The 13,973-nt window shown below is 51.9% G+C and overlaps 1 protein-coding gene across 1 annotated transcript in view; it reads right to left on the reverse strand.

Moving 5' to 3' along the window:
• Window positions 1-5,631: 5,631 nt before the first annotated feature.
• Window positions 5,632-13,973, reverse strand: part of DOCK4 (dedicator of cytokinesis 4) — a 130,722-nt gene continuing 122,380 nt past the window's right edge. Inside the window, 8 exon segments of the mRNA XM_061562849.1 lie at window positions 5,632-7,231; window positions 7,233-7,730; window positions 7,887-7,942; window positions 8,763-8,903; window positions 9,132-9,201; window positions 10,266-10,390; window positions 11,114-11,198; window positions 12,449-12,590. Of these exon segments, the coding sequence (XP_061418833.1) occupies window positions 7,070-7,231; window positions 7,233-7,730; window positions 7,887-7,942; window positions 8,763-8,903; window positions 9,132-9,201; window positions 10,266-10,390; window positions 11,114-11,198; window positions 12,449-12,590 (1,279 nt within the window). The 3' untranslated portion in view covers window positions 5,632-7,069.

A 13,973-nucleotide genomic window follows, 5' to 3' on the forward strand; every position in this document is an offset into this window, starting at 1 on the left:
TCTGATGGGTGGCAATCTCGATTTGAAGTTTGATGGGTGGCAGTTTTACATTTGAACACACCGGTGCTGTATCGCACTGCGTGTGAAGCGCCTGAAGACTTGTCAATCGATGAATTGCCAGGATTTGAGGTTGATGTTGAAGAATGGATCACACTCTTTCAGAATCAGAATATGTATTTATATACTGGAGGGATCCGATGAGCGATACCGTTCTTTCATTTGTATCATCTTGTTTGTATTGTTTGTTTGTATTGCCTGCTCTGCACGTTGTCCCATTCATTTGTTATCGTAAAGCGATGCAACATTTTTGTGTGCGCCATTTGCTTTAACCGTAATTGGGTCTCACACTCGACGCTGCGCATGGCGTGTCTTGAGTGTAAGAGTGTATAAACTCATTTATTTGTTGAAAACATCTTTATTTACAGATGACTGCAGAGCTTGAGTAAATGTCGTTAGCGCCGGCTCACCACCGCGTGGCTGCTTGCTGCCTCTCAGCTTCGTCTGTGGTTCCTCGGCGATTGCAATATTCCATTTGCATAAATAATTAACATATAACTTAACGTCATTTCAACCGATCCATTGTTGTACGTTGACTAGGTAGTAGTAGTCGTAATAATCTGTGGCATAGAATAATAATGCACAGCCCTTTGTCAACCGACTGCGAGACGAAGGGCTTGCCAACGCCGTGACGGTGAAACTAATTGTTAGAGACCAGAACTTCCCCGGCGTGGTCAGCGGGGACAGGGGATGGATGAGGTTCGGAACCACTGGCAAAACCAGTGGGGGGTCGGGTGGCACGTCCCCCCCCCCCCCCAATGATCCGATCGAAATCCCTAATTTCGAAATCCCTAATTTCGATCGGATCATTGGTTTTTTTTTTCAGTAATAAATCGGCATTTTGCGACCCCCACTGCCACTGTGTAGCATAATATTACGTGGCCAGGGACTGTATGAGATGATAGGGCAATAGTCTGAGTCTATAATTGGCAATAAGTAACGGCAAATCGGTTATAAGTGACTCAGAATTGTGCGCAGTTGCGTTTACAGTACACGACTTCCCTGAAGGCATTCACCTTCAGCGAGCGCGATGCCGATCACACCACGCGGCTCGAATTCGACCCTCGATCGATGGCTGCGCCATCGCCGTACACGCGTCGAATAAAAAGCAAGGGACAAGCCCTTACTAACAACTCCTCTATCATTTTTCATTGCTGGAGGGGTTGCCCCCCCCCCTACCTGAAAATCTCGGCTCCCTCATTGCTCGGAAGGATCCTGTTTCACATTTCACTCGCCAACGATTTGTTGGTTGTGGCCAGGAATCGTAACTCGGATTTCCGAGCTGTAAACCCATTACAGCAACCCTGGCCATTCGTGTTGTACGATGCGGTTGAGTGTGAACATTGTATACTTCGTTATAAGTATGATTCAAAACACAAAACATGTTGCGTTGCTAGAGGTAGACAAACGCAAATGACAACATTCGTCAATGCCTTAAAAGGAAGAGTACTGTATATAATAGTTGACGTTTCGGGCAATTGCCCTTCACACGAGAAGTATCATCGCCCAAAACGTCGCTTGCTATCTACTGTTCAATTGCATGAATACTAAAAGCTATAGTTTTATCCGTTCAGAAAACCCAGATTAAGGAGATGGTTTATCTTTAACGAGGCTTAAGGGTGGTGTACATGGAATCGACGCCACGTTTTGCGAGGGGTCGTGGGAATCCCATTGGAAAGTGACACAACTGAGAAGAATCGAAGTGACATTCCGAGGAGGTTCAGTGAAATCTTGGAGATCAATAACACGTTTTAGTTCCGAGGCCTTACCTTGAAAGGGACATCTCCGCCTCCACTTCGTTTTCCAGGATCGTGGCTGAGAGAGGACCTGGCAACACGGGTCTTGACACGGCAATGGTTTCACAGAACCAAAATGTTGAAGACGTTTTGGAATTATACTCCAAGTTCAGCGCTCTTAATGTTTTAATGTTGCCGTTCCAGTGTAGCCTGGCCTAAAGCACTCTTTACTTTCATGCGTAGCCTTTCACGACCAATACGATTCGTGTTTTGAGATGTATCGTGTGGGCACGCTGCTAATTTGGGCTGTGCGTCTTCCACCAGCTGTCACAGCCAAACAAAGCGAGCGTTAATGTCACAATGTTGTGCGACGTATGTGTTGAACTTCTTTCGCGCCGTACGTAGCCAACCGCGCCAATCGGAGGTGTGGCAGCAGCGGGGGGGGGGGGGGGGCAATAACACACACAAAAGCAGTCCTAAAGAAATGACTTTCAATCCAGATTTAAACGTGCATCGCTCCCAAGAGCTCAGAACTCAATTGAATGGGCTTCCCCATCTGGGTCCTTAAGTCGGTGCCCTGATGTCATCAGAACAGCCCCTGCAGGTGAATCGGTTTAGATAATAGTCAAGAGTTGATTGCAGATTGATTTCGCCAGATCCATCTGGCGCTCCGACCAGTGCCGGATTATCCTCGTAGCATAAGTAGCTACATATGTAGTCAATTCCGGTTCAGTGATTCTGCACTTGCTCTATTACTATAGTACTAGACTGCCTTCAACTTTTATGAACGACTGGGTGTTTCAGGTTAGCGATTTGTCGTATTATCTGTATAGCAAATGAAAAAATACAATTACTTTACTATGCAAGTTAAAAAAAATTGTGTTATAATATTTACGTGTTTTTTTTTTTATTCAGGGCCCCTTGATAACATAAAGCTACAGGCCCCGCACTAGCTTAATCCGGCACTGGCTCCGGCATGACAACTGCAACAAAGATCCGCCTCGACAGGGTGGTCTAGATGTCTTGTGACCCCCAAATCAATTCAGCCCTAACATTTTTTTGTTCCTTTGAATATTAGTTTCTGTTTTAAATGCACCTTACTTACAATATATATTACGTTTTAGATAATTAAATGTCGGGGGGAGGGGGGGTCACAAGATATCCACAACGGCGTACAGGCTGGCACAGATGTCACACGAGTCGTGTGACGTTCCTTTTAATTGAAGTCAGCGCACGACTCCTGGTATAGGGCCGTCCATAAATGACGTCACGCACCTGGGGCAGGGGGGGGTCAGACATTTGTGACGATGTGTGACGATGGGGGGGGGGGGGGGGTGAGAAATGTGACGTCACATAAAAATGCGCAACTTTAAATAAATATAGACAACACGTTCTACTGAATTAAGTAAACTTTTCAATAAATATTTTCTCCTACAACATCAGAGTGCATTGCCACATTAAATACGCACTACAATGACAATAGTTTAAAGCGATTTGAAGCAAGTTTTATTTGGGGGGGGGGGGGCAGAGCTTTGTGACGTCATATTTGAGGGGGGGGGGTCTGACTTTTTATGACGCCGTGTGATGAATGCGGGAGGGGGGTCAAAATTCGTCCAAAATCGCGTGACGTCATTTATGGACGGCCCCAATGTCTCCGAGACGCCGCTCAGTGACAGTGCCACCGAGCCAGAAGCCGAACGTCTACGGCCTTCGACAGACACCCACCGCGCTCACTCCAGCGAAGGACATCACTGACGCCGTGGGGGGCGGGGGGGGTACCGCCTTCACAGAGAGCGTGCCCCCCTCCATCGGCGTGTGACACGTTCAGCACCACAGAAGACTTGGGGGCTTGGGGCACGTTACCCCATGGCAGAGGTCGCAACCGGGTACCCGATACCCGTACCCTACCCGATACCCGGCTACCCGTACCCGGCCGGGTATGGGTACAGGTAGCCGTTTGCGACCCTGGTGCGGCCGGGTACGGGTAAGGAATCAAAACCCGTTTGCGACCTCTGCCCCAGGGCGGTATGCCTCGGTGGGATCCCAACACCAGAGAGACCCACCCCCACCGCGCACGTGGTCACCGTCGACGCCGGCGGCGGCCAACCACCGGGTGCAGATCTCCAGCCACCGCCACCACCAACCACTGCCTTGTGGGGCTGCTTCTCAGCGTGACGTTACGCCACGAGGAGGTTCAACGCAGCTGGCAAGCCATGCGGGTTTATCCGTATTCTTGTACAGGGAAATGTAGTTTTCAGGTCCATACGGTGTACAGCCGTTTCAATGCGGGCAAAAAAACGAAGTGTTTATTTTTTGTATTTCTCCCTTGTGATGGGGCTTTGTCGGATAATTGTTGAGAATTTATGGAACGGTGGTGACCAATAAGATCTGAATTGGTCTGTCATAAGGTAGGCACTGATAAGGGGTTGATAATGTATGGGTTCATCGCACCTGATTGATGATGATGGTGATGCAAATTGGTTTTGATTTACGCCATGGTGACTAGATGTTAGCTCCCTCACCTGGTATACAGGTCGTGGGTTCAATCCATATTGTATATTTGGAGTTTGCGTGTCCCTCTCGGTGGTCGGGTAGATTTTTCTCCGGGTCCTCCGGTTTTCATCTCCACATTTAGAATCAACGTCACGCGTTCAGGGTATTTGGCACATGGTCTCATCGAAAAGAAAGCAAATTGTGAAACGGACTGTAGTCTGTTATTGCAAAACTAGTCAATTCCTGTGAAATGTCATACTTGCAATTAAAGTCCCTGCCCCCAAAAGGGTCCATTTGTCTACCACCGTAACTGGATTGTTTCATTTTACAAAGCTATTACCATCATAAACTCTGAGCTATAATATAAAAGCTGGAAGGGGAAGAGAGTTGATAAATATATAACATTGTATACTCGATTAGAGTGGAGAAAAGTCGTTATTTTTTACACCTAGGTCAAAGGTTAACTCATAATCAATTCCGTAGGGCCCCTGGTTCCTTTCGGTCAGAGCGAGCCCTTCCTTGACTCCGTACGACACAAAAAATGACAAATGCCGTTTGGCTGACCTATTAACAGGCGAACAAATAGTTTCATATCATGCGGTATATGGTCTGTTACCGCACACACACACACACACGCACGCGCGCGCACATCGCTCATCCGCGGCAGGTAATGTTCACGATCCCCGCAGTTGGGATGGCGATGAGTCGTGTGAATTCGCCAACGAACAAGTTGACGTGGCAGCTGACGTGATGGATGCATTTTCCAGGGAATAGTGTGGAACGCGTCCAAGATGGCTTCCTCCGTGGAGGAGATGCGGCGAAGAAATTCATTTTTTGGGTGCAGAGGTGCCAGGTGGAACAAACCTTCCCCCCTCCATGTTCAGCAAGTCATCTCGTCGCTCACCAGTTTCCGATCCTCTCTTCAAAACTCACCTTTTGTCCCCCCCCCCCCCCGAGCTCACCCCAACGACCGCTTAAATCTCCCCCTTCTAACCACTAACGCCGTTCCTACTCCCTCTTCGAAATCTCTCACTCATTCCCCATCCATGCAATTAATTCACCATAATTATGTCAATCTAGCTTTGACTTAATTCACGCATCACAGGTTCGCCCATTACTCCCTCCCATCAATTGTATTCACCTCACCTTCACCGTTAATACATCTGTAAAGTGTCCTCGTCGTGAAGGCGCTACGTAAATGACGTGAAGATAAGGTGGATCGTTACATCGAAGGGTGGTGGCAGCAGCGGCATAGGGAGGCCTTCATCCAGCAGTGGATTGACCATGGCTGATGATGTTATGGTCACTGCTGGAGATAAGATACAGACCACAGACTCCAAACCCCTTGAAGAATTTTTTTTTATTTTGTCATTATTTCGTTGTTTAATAACCTTTAAGTTAAAAACAACCACACGTTCACAGTGCAACAGTGTTAAAGGTTACAGTAGGGTAAATTTACATAAATTAAGACCTACTAAGTTATTTTTAGTCCACTGAGTACGTTAAAAACCCATACAAATTGACAAACAGACGACGTACAATGGCTAGATTAGAGGTTATTTTTCTTTTTACATGTGGTAAATGTAACATTAAGCAGCTATATTTAGGAACAATGGTGAACCACATGGCTCAATTTAATTTGGGGTTATGGATAGACATCTCACATTAGAAATATGTACTGTACAGCATATTAAAATCTATGTCACAAGGGTTAGGGAATTTATGGTCCCGAATGGAGATCAAGGAAATTTATTTTTGACGTCTTTTAAAAAAAGGAACTGTGCATTATAAATAAACCCTTATATTTCACAATGTTACCATTATGTACACACACAGTGATTACTTGTGCAGGCTAAAAGGGAAAATTGTGTTAATTTTGCTCCCAAAGTAAGTAATATACATCGCTATTTAAAAATGGGGGGGGGGGGGGCAGTGGGGGGAAAAAACACATGACTAATGTTACAAAAAGTCATATAGACCCTATTAACTCCTCGATATAGATCAAAGTTAGTATACGACCAGCATAAGAGGCGAAATTACGCCACGCATTTACAGAGCATCATTAGTAGTGCCGTCTAATTACGCCGATCCACCAACGGGTTCACCGATTCCCTGACTTTTGAAGCGGCTGCGTTACCAACTTGGACGATTTTAGTTTTTCCTCCCTCCCGCCCTGGCTTGCGGACGTCGATTTCCGCTGCCGAATGGATGATCCCACGGTAACCACGGTAACCGCGGTAACCACGGTAACCACGGCAACCACGGTAACCACGGCAACCACGGTGCAAAGGAAACCGATTCACTCACGAACGCGCGTTTGCCACTCTGTCGATTTTTTTTCCCCGTCTTGTTCAAAAAGAGACGGAAGGGAGGCAGGGAAGAAAGGAAAACAAATAAAGAGGCCAACTGCGTTGGCTACCTTCGTGTGCCGTGGTCGACAGCTGTAAACAAACCCTTCTGGAACTGCACGCGCTCCTTCGCAAAAAAGCAACCTCTGCCCGTCGCGGACGGGCGATCACTGCGAATCGTCTGAACGTGCAATTATAATATTTTTTTCGCGACTGGCTGCAATGGCAACGACTAAAACTCCCCTGGCTTCGGACAAGGGGTCCCCCGTTTCGATTCTCAAACCGTCGATGATCGCCCTTGCCCCCCCAAAAAAAAATAAAAAATATTGCATCGAACTCGTCGCGCGGCGTCGCACGAACCGCTATCGCTTCGCGCAGGACCCGGCGAGTTAACGCCGGGCCGGCTGCGGGAGGACGGCCTGTTTGCCCCCGGACCTACAGCAAGTCGCTCACTTGGCCGATATTGTTCTGCGACATCTTGCGTGGCAGCGGGCTGGGCTGCCGTTCCCCGTGCGGCTTCGCGGCACTCTCACTGGCCCTGCGGGCGTTCGTCCCCGCGCGCCCGCTTGCCGGCTTTGGCGGGAGCGCCGGCGGAGTCCACGCCGTTGCCCGGCAGCGAGACGCTGCGGAAGCCGCCGTGGCTGGGGGACTGGCGGGGGTGCACCGTCCCCTCCGCGCCGGTTATGCGATTGGGCTCCGATAGGCTGACGCGCACCGGCAGCTTCGGAGGGCGGTCGCCGTCGTCGTCGTCGTAGCCGCCGTCTCGGTCGTTTAGAACTTCGTAATCGTCGTCGTCCTCGCTGTCGTGAGCCACGTACGTGCCGCCGGCGAGCCCGGCGCTCCCGCCGTCGCCGGCGGACGCCGCGCGGCCCCTCGCCGCCTCGTCGCGGCCGCACGGCCGATGGCGCGGCGCGTACTGCGACGCCGGCCTCGGCAGCGGCGGGCCGCGGGGCGAGGGGACGCGGGCGACGTGGCCGGGCAGCGGCGGAGTCTGGGCGCCGGGCTGCGAGAACGCCGCCGCCCTCGCGCGACCGTGGCTCCCGCCGTTGAGCGAGCGCGGGTCGGTGGGGGAGGCTGGGATCGTTCTGAGGGGTGACTGGTGGTGGCAGAAGAGGTGGGTCGGTGGGGGGGGGGGAGGGGATTTGTTTGGACAAAAATGGGGGCAAATTACAAAGCTGAAAGGTACGGTTCGAGCGTGTGCCGATACGGAAATACGAGCGTCTGCCAACGGGGAGACGCCGCGCCACTCTACCTTTTTTGATGACCTCAGCGGGAGGGCGGGAGGACTTTCGCCGATGGGCAGGGAATCTGCAACGCAACGAGAGGCCCGAATGGTTATTCAGTGGCCGTCCGCGTCCACACGCGGCAAACCACTTGCCCATGCCACGCGGTTCATGGGGGTCACGTACTGGCTACAACGCGCAGCACAACAATGGATGTGCTGCACTGCCCTCTGCTGCCCACTACCTAGCCCCGCTGCTGATAACAGCCAGTCGCGCACGGTGTCCACCCAACACGAGCAACCACTAACCGGGTCTCCGGTTCTGCTGAGCTTCCGAGATCTGCCGAGATTGGGAACGTTCTGGGCGACAGACCCTTGTTCACCCAACACGGTGGCAATGTTAACTATCTCGCCTGGTATACAGGAGGTCGTGGGTTCGATCCCAACCCCGACACCTGCTGCTGTATATTTGGAGTCTGCGTGTCTCTCTCCCCGTGGTCGTGTGGATTTTTCTCCGGGTCCTCCAGTTTTTCTCACCACGTTAAGAATTACAATCGCGCGTTTAGAGTATTTCGTTGCTATAAATGTCCACACGATTGAACTATAATTTGTGATGACCAGGTTGCTTCTGAAAAAGAGCTATACTATAGCTTAGTGGGATCTAGGTAAAATAAAAATATAGATGACTCCCCTGCCTGCTCTGATGAGCCCAGTGTGCCTGATCCCATCGATGCAACTGGCAATGCCGTCCAGAACGTCAGGATGTCGCAATGAATGATGCGAGGGAGGGATGTGGAATAAATATTTTATGAAAAAAAAAAAATTTTGTTTTTATTTTAACTCTGTAAAAGCGTGAACGGCAGCCACTTTGGGGAGGGGGGGGGGGGTCGCTGTGCAGGTCCTCGCCTGGTGTCGTCGCGGGCTGCCGTGGGGGCACGGGGGGTGACCCCGGACCCAGCTCGGCATCCGTGCGGGCGAACGCTCGCGCGGGTTGTGGGGTCGTGCTCTTCTCGTCCAAGCTCCAGCTGCTGGGCGCCGGCGGCATCGCTTGAGAGGAAACGACGACGAGAGACATGGGGGGGGGTAGGTCGGTACGGGGGCGGGGGGCTGTTTTATATTTACATGGGAAGTTGCACTGCTCCGTGAGAGATCCAAACGGATTGCTCGGTCTCAGGAAGCCAAGAGTATGATCGGAATAAACAAAAAAAACGCGTGAAAAAAAGCACGCAGTATTTTATTCCAGAACATTTCAAGAGGCGCCTTCTCAGCCTTTACCTTTCTCGCCGGTGGAGAGGTTGGGATCGCTGCACGGTTTCATGGCTCCGGCCACTTGCTGCAAGCTCTGCTGCAGACGCACGGCACATGCAGGCACGCAGCGGCACGCATGTAACAGCCTCATTACATTCAGCACGAGCAGCAGCATCAAAAGACGAACTGCATGGGTTATTGCTTTTCTTCAGTTTTCTCGATTCATTTCTACAGTGCATGGACAATTTGCCACGCCATTGCCGGCAGGCAGCAGCTGACCTTCAAGTGGACTTTGTTTTACTCCCCTCCACGCACTCTCCTATCCCTCTCCCCTCTCATCTCAATCCCCTATACGCGCTCTCCTACCTCTCCCCTCTCATCTCACTCCCCTCCACGCACTCTCCTACCTCTCCCCTCTCATCTCACTCCCCTCCCCTCCACGGACTCCCCTCCATGTCCCCTCTAATCTCACTCCCCTCCCCTCCACGCAATCGCCTACCTCTCCCCTCTCATCTCACTCCCCTCCCCTACATGCACTCTCCTACCTCTCCCTCTCATCTCACTCTACTCCCCTCCACGCACTCTCCTACCTCTCCCCTCTCATCTCACTCCCCTCCCCTCCACGCACTCTCCTACCTCTCCCCTCTCATCTCACTCCCCTCCACGTACTCTCCTACCTCTCCCCTCTCATCTCACTCTACTCCCCTCCACGCACTCTCCTACCTCTCCCCTCTCATCTCACTCCCCTCCCCTCCACGCACTCTCCTACCTCTCCCCTCTCATCTCACTCCCCTCCCCTCCACGCACTCTCCTACCTCTCCCCTCTCATCTCACTCCCCTCCCCTCCACGCACTCTCCTACCTCTCCCCTCTCATCTCACTCTACTCCCCTCCACGCACTCTCCTACCTCTCCCCTCTCATCTCACTCTACTCCCCTCCACGCACTCTCCTACCTCTCCCCTCTCATCTCACTCCCCTCCACGCACTCTCCTACCTCTCCCCTCTCATCTTAAATCGTTTCTCGCTTCACGCGGCGCCTTCCAGGAACGCATCCTGCTGCCGCGTTAAACGAGGAATCACAGTCGTAATAACGAAGCGTTACAATGTACGGCGGAGCGCCACCGCGGCTGTGAGTGTGCGTGGCCACGCCGGTGGTCTCACCGGCCGCTGCTTGGAGCTGGGCAGCACGAGGGCACTGAAGGGGCGGTCGCGGGGCAGGGGCAGCACGGACGGCGTGGGGCCGAACGTGAACGACTCGCGGATCTTGTCCGACAGCGACGGGGAGCCTGGCGTACACACGCACGCACACGTACGCACAAGCACGCGCACACGCGCACGCCACACGCCGGAGATCGACGAAAGGTCAGAGGGAGGACGTGTAACAACGCGGATCGATACGGCAAGTATCAAAGTCGGTGGGGTCTTAAATTACACTCCCTTTATTTTAAATAGCGGATTGCCAAGCGTGGTGATAATTGCATGACGTGCCGTTGTGGGGGATCGTGGGCGATACGATAATAAAATAATCGGTACACAAACCCGGGTTTGTGTTACGATGGCTAAGAGGTAAAGGCGCAGGCATGCACACGCTACTGCCGGCGGACGGGACTTCAACCAATGGGAGATCTCGAGGGTATTTGGCCTACTCTTCCACGCTGGACAGACGTTTTTGTAATGAGGTGGGTGGTACACCCACACTTTAACCCCCCCCCCCCATCACGTAACCTGCTGTTCGGCTGTCTGTTTTACGGCGAAAAGATAAAAACAAAATAACAACATTCATTCCGAGGTATCCTGCAGCCGCCACGGTTTGTGCAGTGGATGCGGTTCAGGGTGGACCAATGTTCATAAAAGGTGCGGCACAGAAGCCAAAATATAAACCGGAGCCGATAAAAAAAAGCGAACCCTGTCACGTGAAAGAAGAAATAAGATAAACACGGTGCATTTAAATTCCTCCTCGGGACGAATTTGCTTTCGAGGTGGGTGAAAGTCTCGGATGCAATCGCCACCTCTGACGCTCGAGGGCGCCGGGCAGTAGATGCACGCCGGCGCGGAGCGGGTGGAGCTCAGGCTGGACGTGGAGGGGCTGCTGGCCTGTTCACCCCACACAGAGGTGCCGGCGGGGGGTGGGAGGAGAAGAGGAGTTCACGCACGTGAGCTCGCTGTGTGTGTGCGCGAATTTCTTTCGCGCCGTGGTGCGGGGGAAGGACAACAAACTAAAAGACAAAAAGCAGTCGTAAAGAAATGAGTTTTCAATCTAAATGTAAAAGTCCACCCCCCCCCCAACTCCCTCCCATTCACTCGTTCCACGCTGCACGCGCCAAATGATCGTTCAGCACCTCCCACGTGATGCGCTGAGCGGGTTAACGCTTTATTCAACCACCGGTCAAATCTCTTGTCTGCTACTCGCCTCGCAGGCACCTTGCTGGACTTTGGAATTTATTCGGGCCCCCAGAGTGCAAACGGTTCCCTCTCTCCACCCACCCAACACCGCCCCTGTCTGGTCCACAATGATACAATGGGCTCATTGTATGTGCACTGCACTTCGTATAACATGGTACCTTTTTTGCCAGTATCAAAGTATGAAAAAATAAGAATCGGTTTTTCACTTTCTGGCAATAAAACAGGAGGCCTTAAGATGTTCAAACACCAATTAGAAACATCTTGCAAGGACAAGGTACTTGGTATGTACGCTGAACTTGTTTCACAATGTACGTAGCCAGTTTAGCACGTCGGCTTTCACGACCAATATCATCCATAATAAAGGTTTTTTGCGTTAGATCGTGTAAATATATAAATATGTCGTTAAAACCCGCCACCACCCGACACGGCCAACTAGTAAGGGTTGTCACGTAAACAGAATGTGCCAATTCGTCACTAGTACAGCACACTGGTGTGTTGAAGGGCCAAGCCTCAACATTTACAATCTGAGTACGACGTTTCGCCAGTAATTACAACTAGCTTCATCAGGCGACAGCCAGATTTGTACTGTAGCCAACTGCACCTAATCGGAGGTGCGGGGGGAAGGACAACAAACTAAACACAAAAAGCAATTTGAATAAAAATCCATAGCTCCAGTGACTTCCTAATATCCGAAGGAAGAGCGTTCCAGACGGCCGCAGAAGAGCATCTGAAAGCGCTCGATGCGGTGACCGCCTCTGTTCAATGGTGAGCCAAAAGCCGCTGCTGCGATGATGATCGGAGTTCACCCTCTGCTGGTTTACGTGTTCCTTGACGGGATCACCAAGGTATTATATTGTGCTTCATTTGTCGCAACAACATCGATGTTTAACGCAGCGGACGAACGACGGGGTGTCACCGAGCACGGAGGGCACCACTCCCACCTGCATGGGGACCGGGAAGGCCTCGTCCGGGCCCTCGCTGGGCGCCCCGTCGCTCGTCCACGGGAGGCCCGCCGCCTCCACCGACGCCTGGGACGACAGCGACGACCCCGAGAGGCGAGCGGAGCCTTCGGTGCTCAGCGGGCTGCGGAAAAGGACGGGCGTTTGAACAAAAACGCCACACGCACGGCGTCGATAATGGTGGAGTCTTAACGCGGCGAGTAAAGCGAGCCACGACACGATGTCCTTTCACCCTTTTACCCCCCACCGGGACTCTCCGAGCCAGCACGAGGGGGGGGGAGGGGGGTCTACGATCACGGTGTGAGTGATTTTCACGCTGGATATTTGATGTGCCCGAGCCAGAAGCGATCCGTGATCCGCCGGCCTCACGAGCCATCTGAATCCGGGCTCACGGTCGCCGTCTATCCATAGGCCACTGCGGTAAACTTAAGACGAGGCTTTTTGTTGCGTGCGTGATACGGGAACGGCAGCCACGACACGCTGGGCATGTGGGCGATTCGCTTACCCTTGGTTGACCCTGCCCGCCCAGGGTCTTTGGATAGAGAACCTCGTGGATGGAGGAGGTCACGGGGTGGGGCGATAGGCCTCAATGCGCCGTGGTGGTGAGATGTTAGCGACCTCGCCGGGTATACAGGAGGTCCCTGACGCTTGTATATTTGGAGTTTGCGTATCTCTCTCTCTGTGGTCGTGTGGATTTTTCTCAGGATCCTCCTATTTTCCCCTCCATATTTAGAATGAACACGCGTTCAGAGTTCTTTGGCTGCTATACATTTCCACACGATGATAAGCCACTTCGTTGAGCTATCATTTGTGGCCAGGTCACTTCTGAAAAGGAGATATCTAGCTTAGTGGAGCCTAACCTCGTAAAATAAAGAAATCGTAGTGTTTAAATAGTTTCAATGGCTGCATCAGATCGACTCTTATGGTCACGACTTGGGTACGGGAAGGGAGCTCGCTAGGGGGGCTTTTCCAGGAGGAACCCGAGGAGAGGTTGGTGACAGTGGGTGGATGCTGCTACCCACCGATTTTTACTGCGCATGCTCCCAAACGTGACCTAACACAAACGTACACCACCATGACCGTTCAAACGATTCCCATTTAAAGTTGAAATGCAACTCATGACCCTGCCACGAACGGGCTTCATCACAAGGGGAAGCGGTGTCAACACTCCACGGCAATGTTCACGACATCACCACGATCGAATATTGGGGGCAGGCCGCAGAGGCAAAATAGTCACCGTTTACGTAATTCGCAAAAGTCCACGAACGCTCACAAGGGACCGTGAGATTCCACAATCAGTCATGGGTGTCATGTCTCTGGCGTGTGGTGTGCACTTGGTGTTTTGAGGGTTTTTTTAGTTGCGGAACAGGTAGTGTAGCGGTTAGCGCGCTGCGCTTACAAACCCGGCGACCCGAGTTCGATTCTCGCTCACGGTCCAACACCAGTGATGATTATCTGAACCGGTCATGGGCCTCGCCTAGGTCGACTCGGCCTCAAATGGGTACCT

This window comes from Lethenteron reissneri, chromosome 30 (genome assembly GCF_015708825.2).
Source record: "Lethenteron reissneri isolate LAM-NWPU_2019-01 chromosome 30, ASM1570882v1, whole genome shotgun sequence".
Lineage (NCBI taxonomy): Eukaryota > Metazoa > Chordata > Hyperoartia > Petromyzontiformes > Petromyzontidae > Lethenteron > Lethenteron reissneri.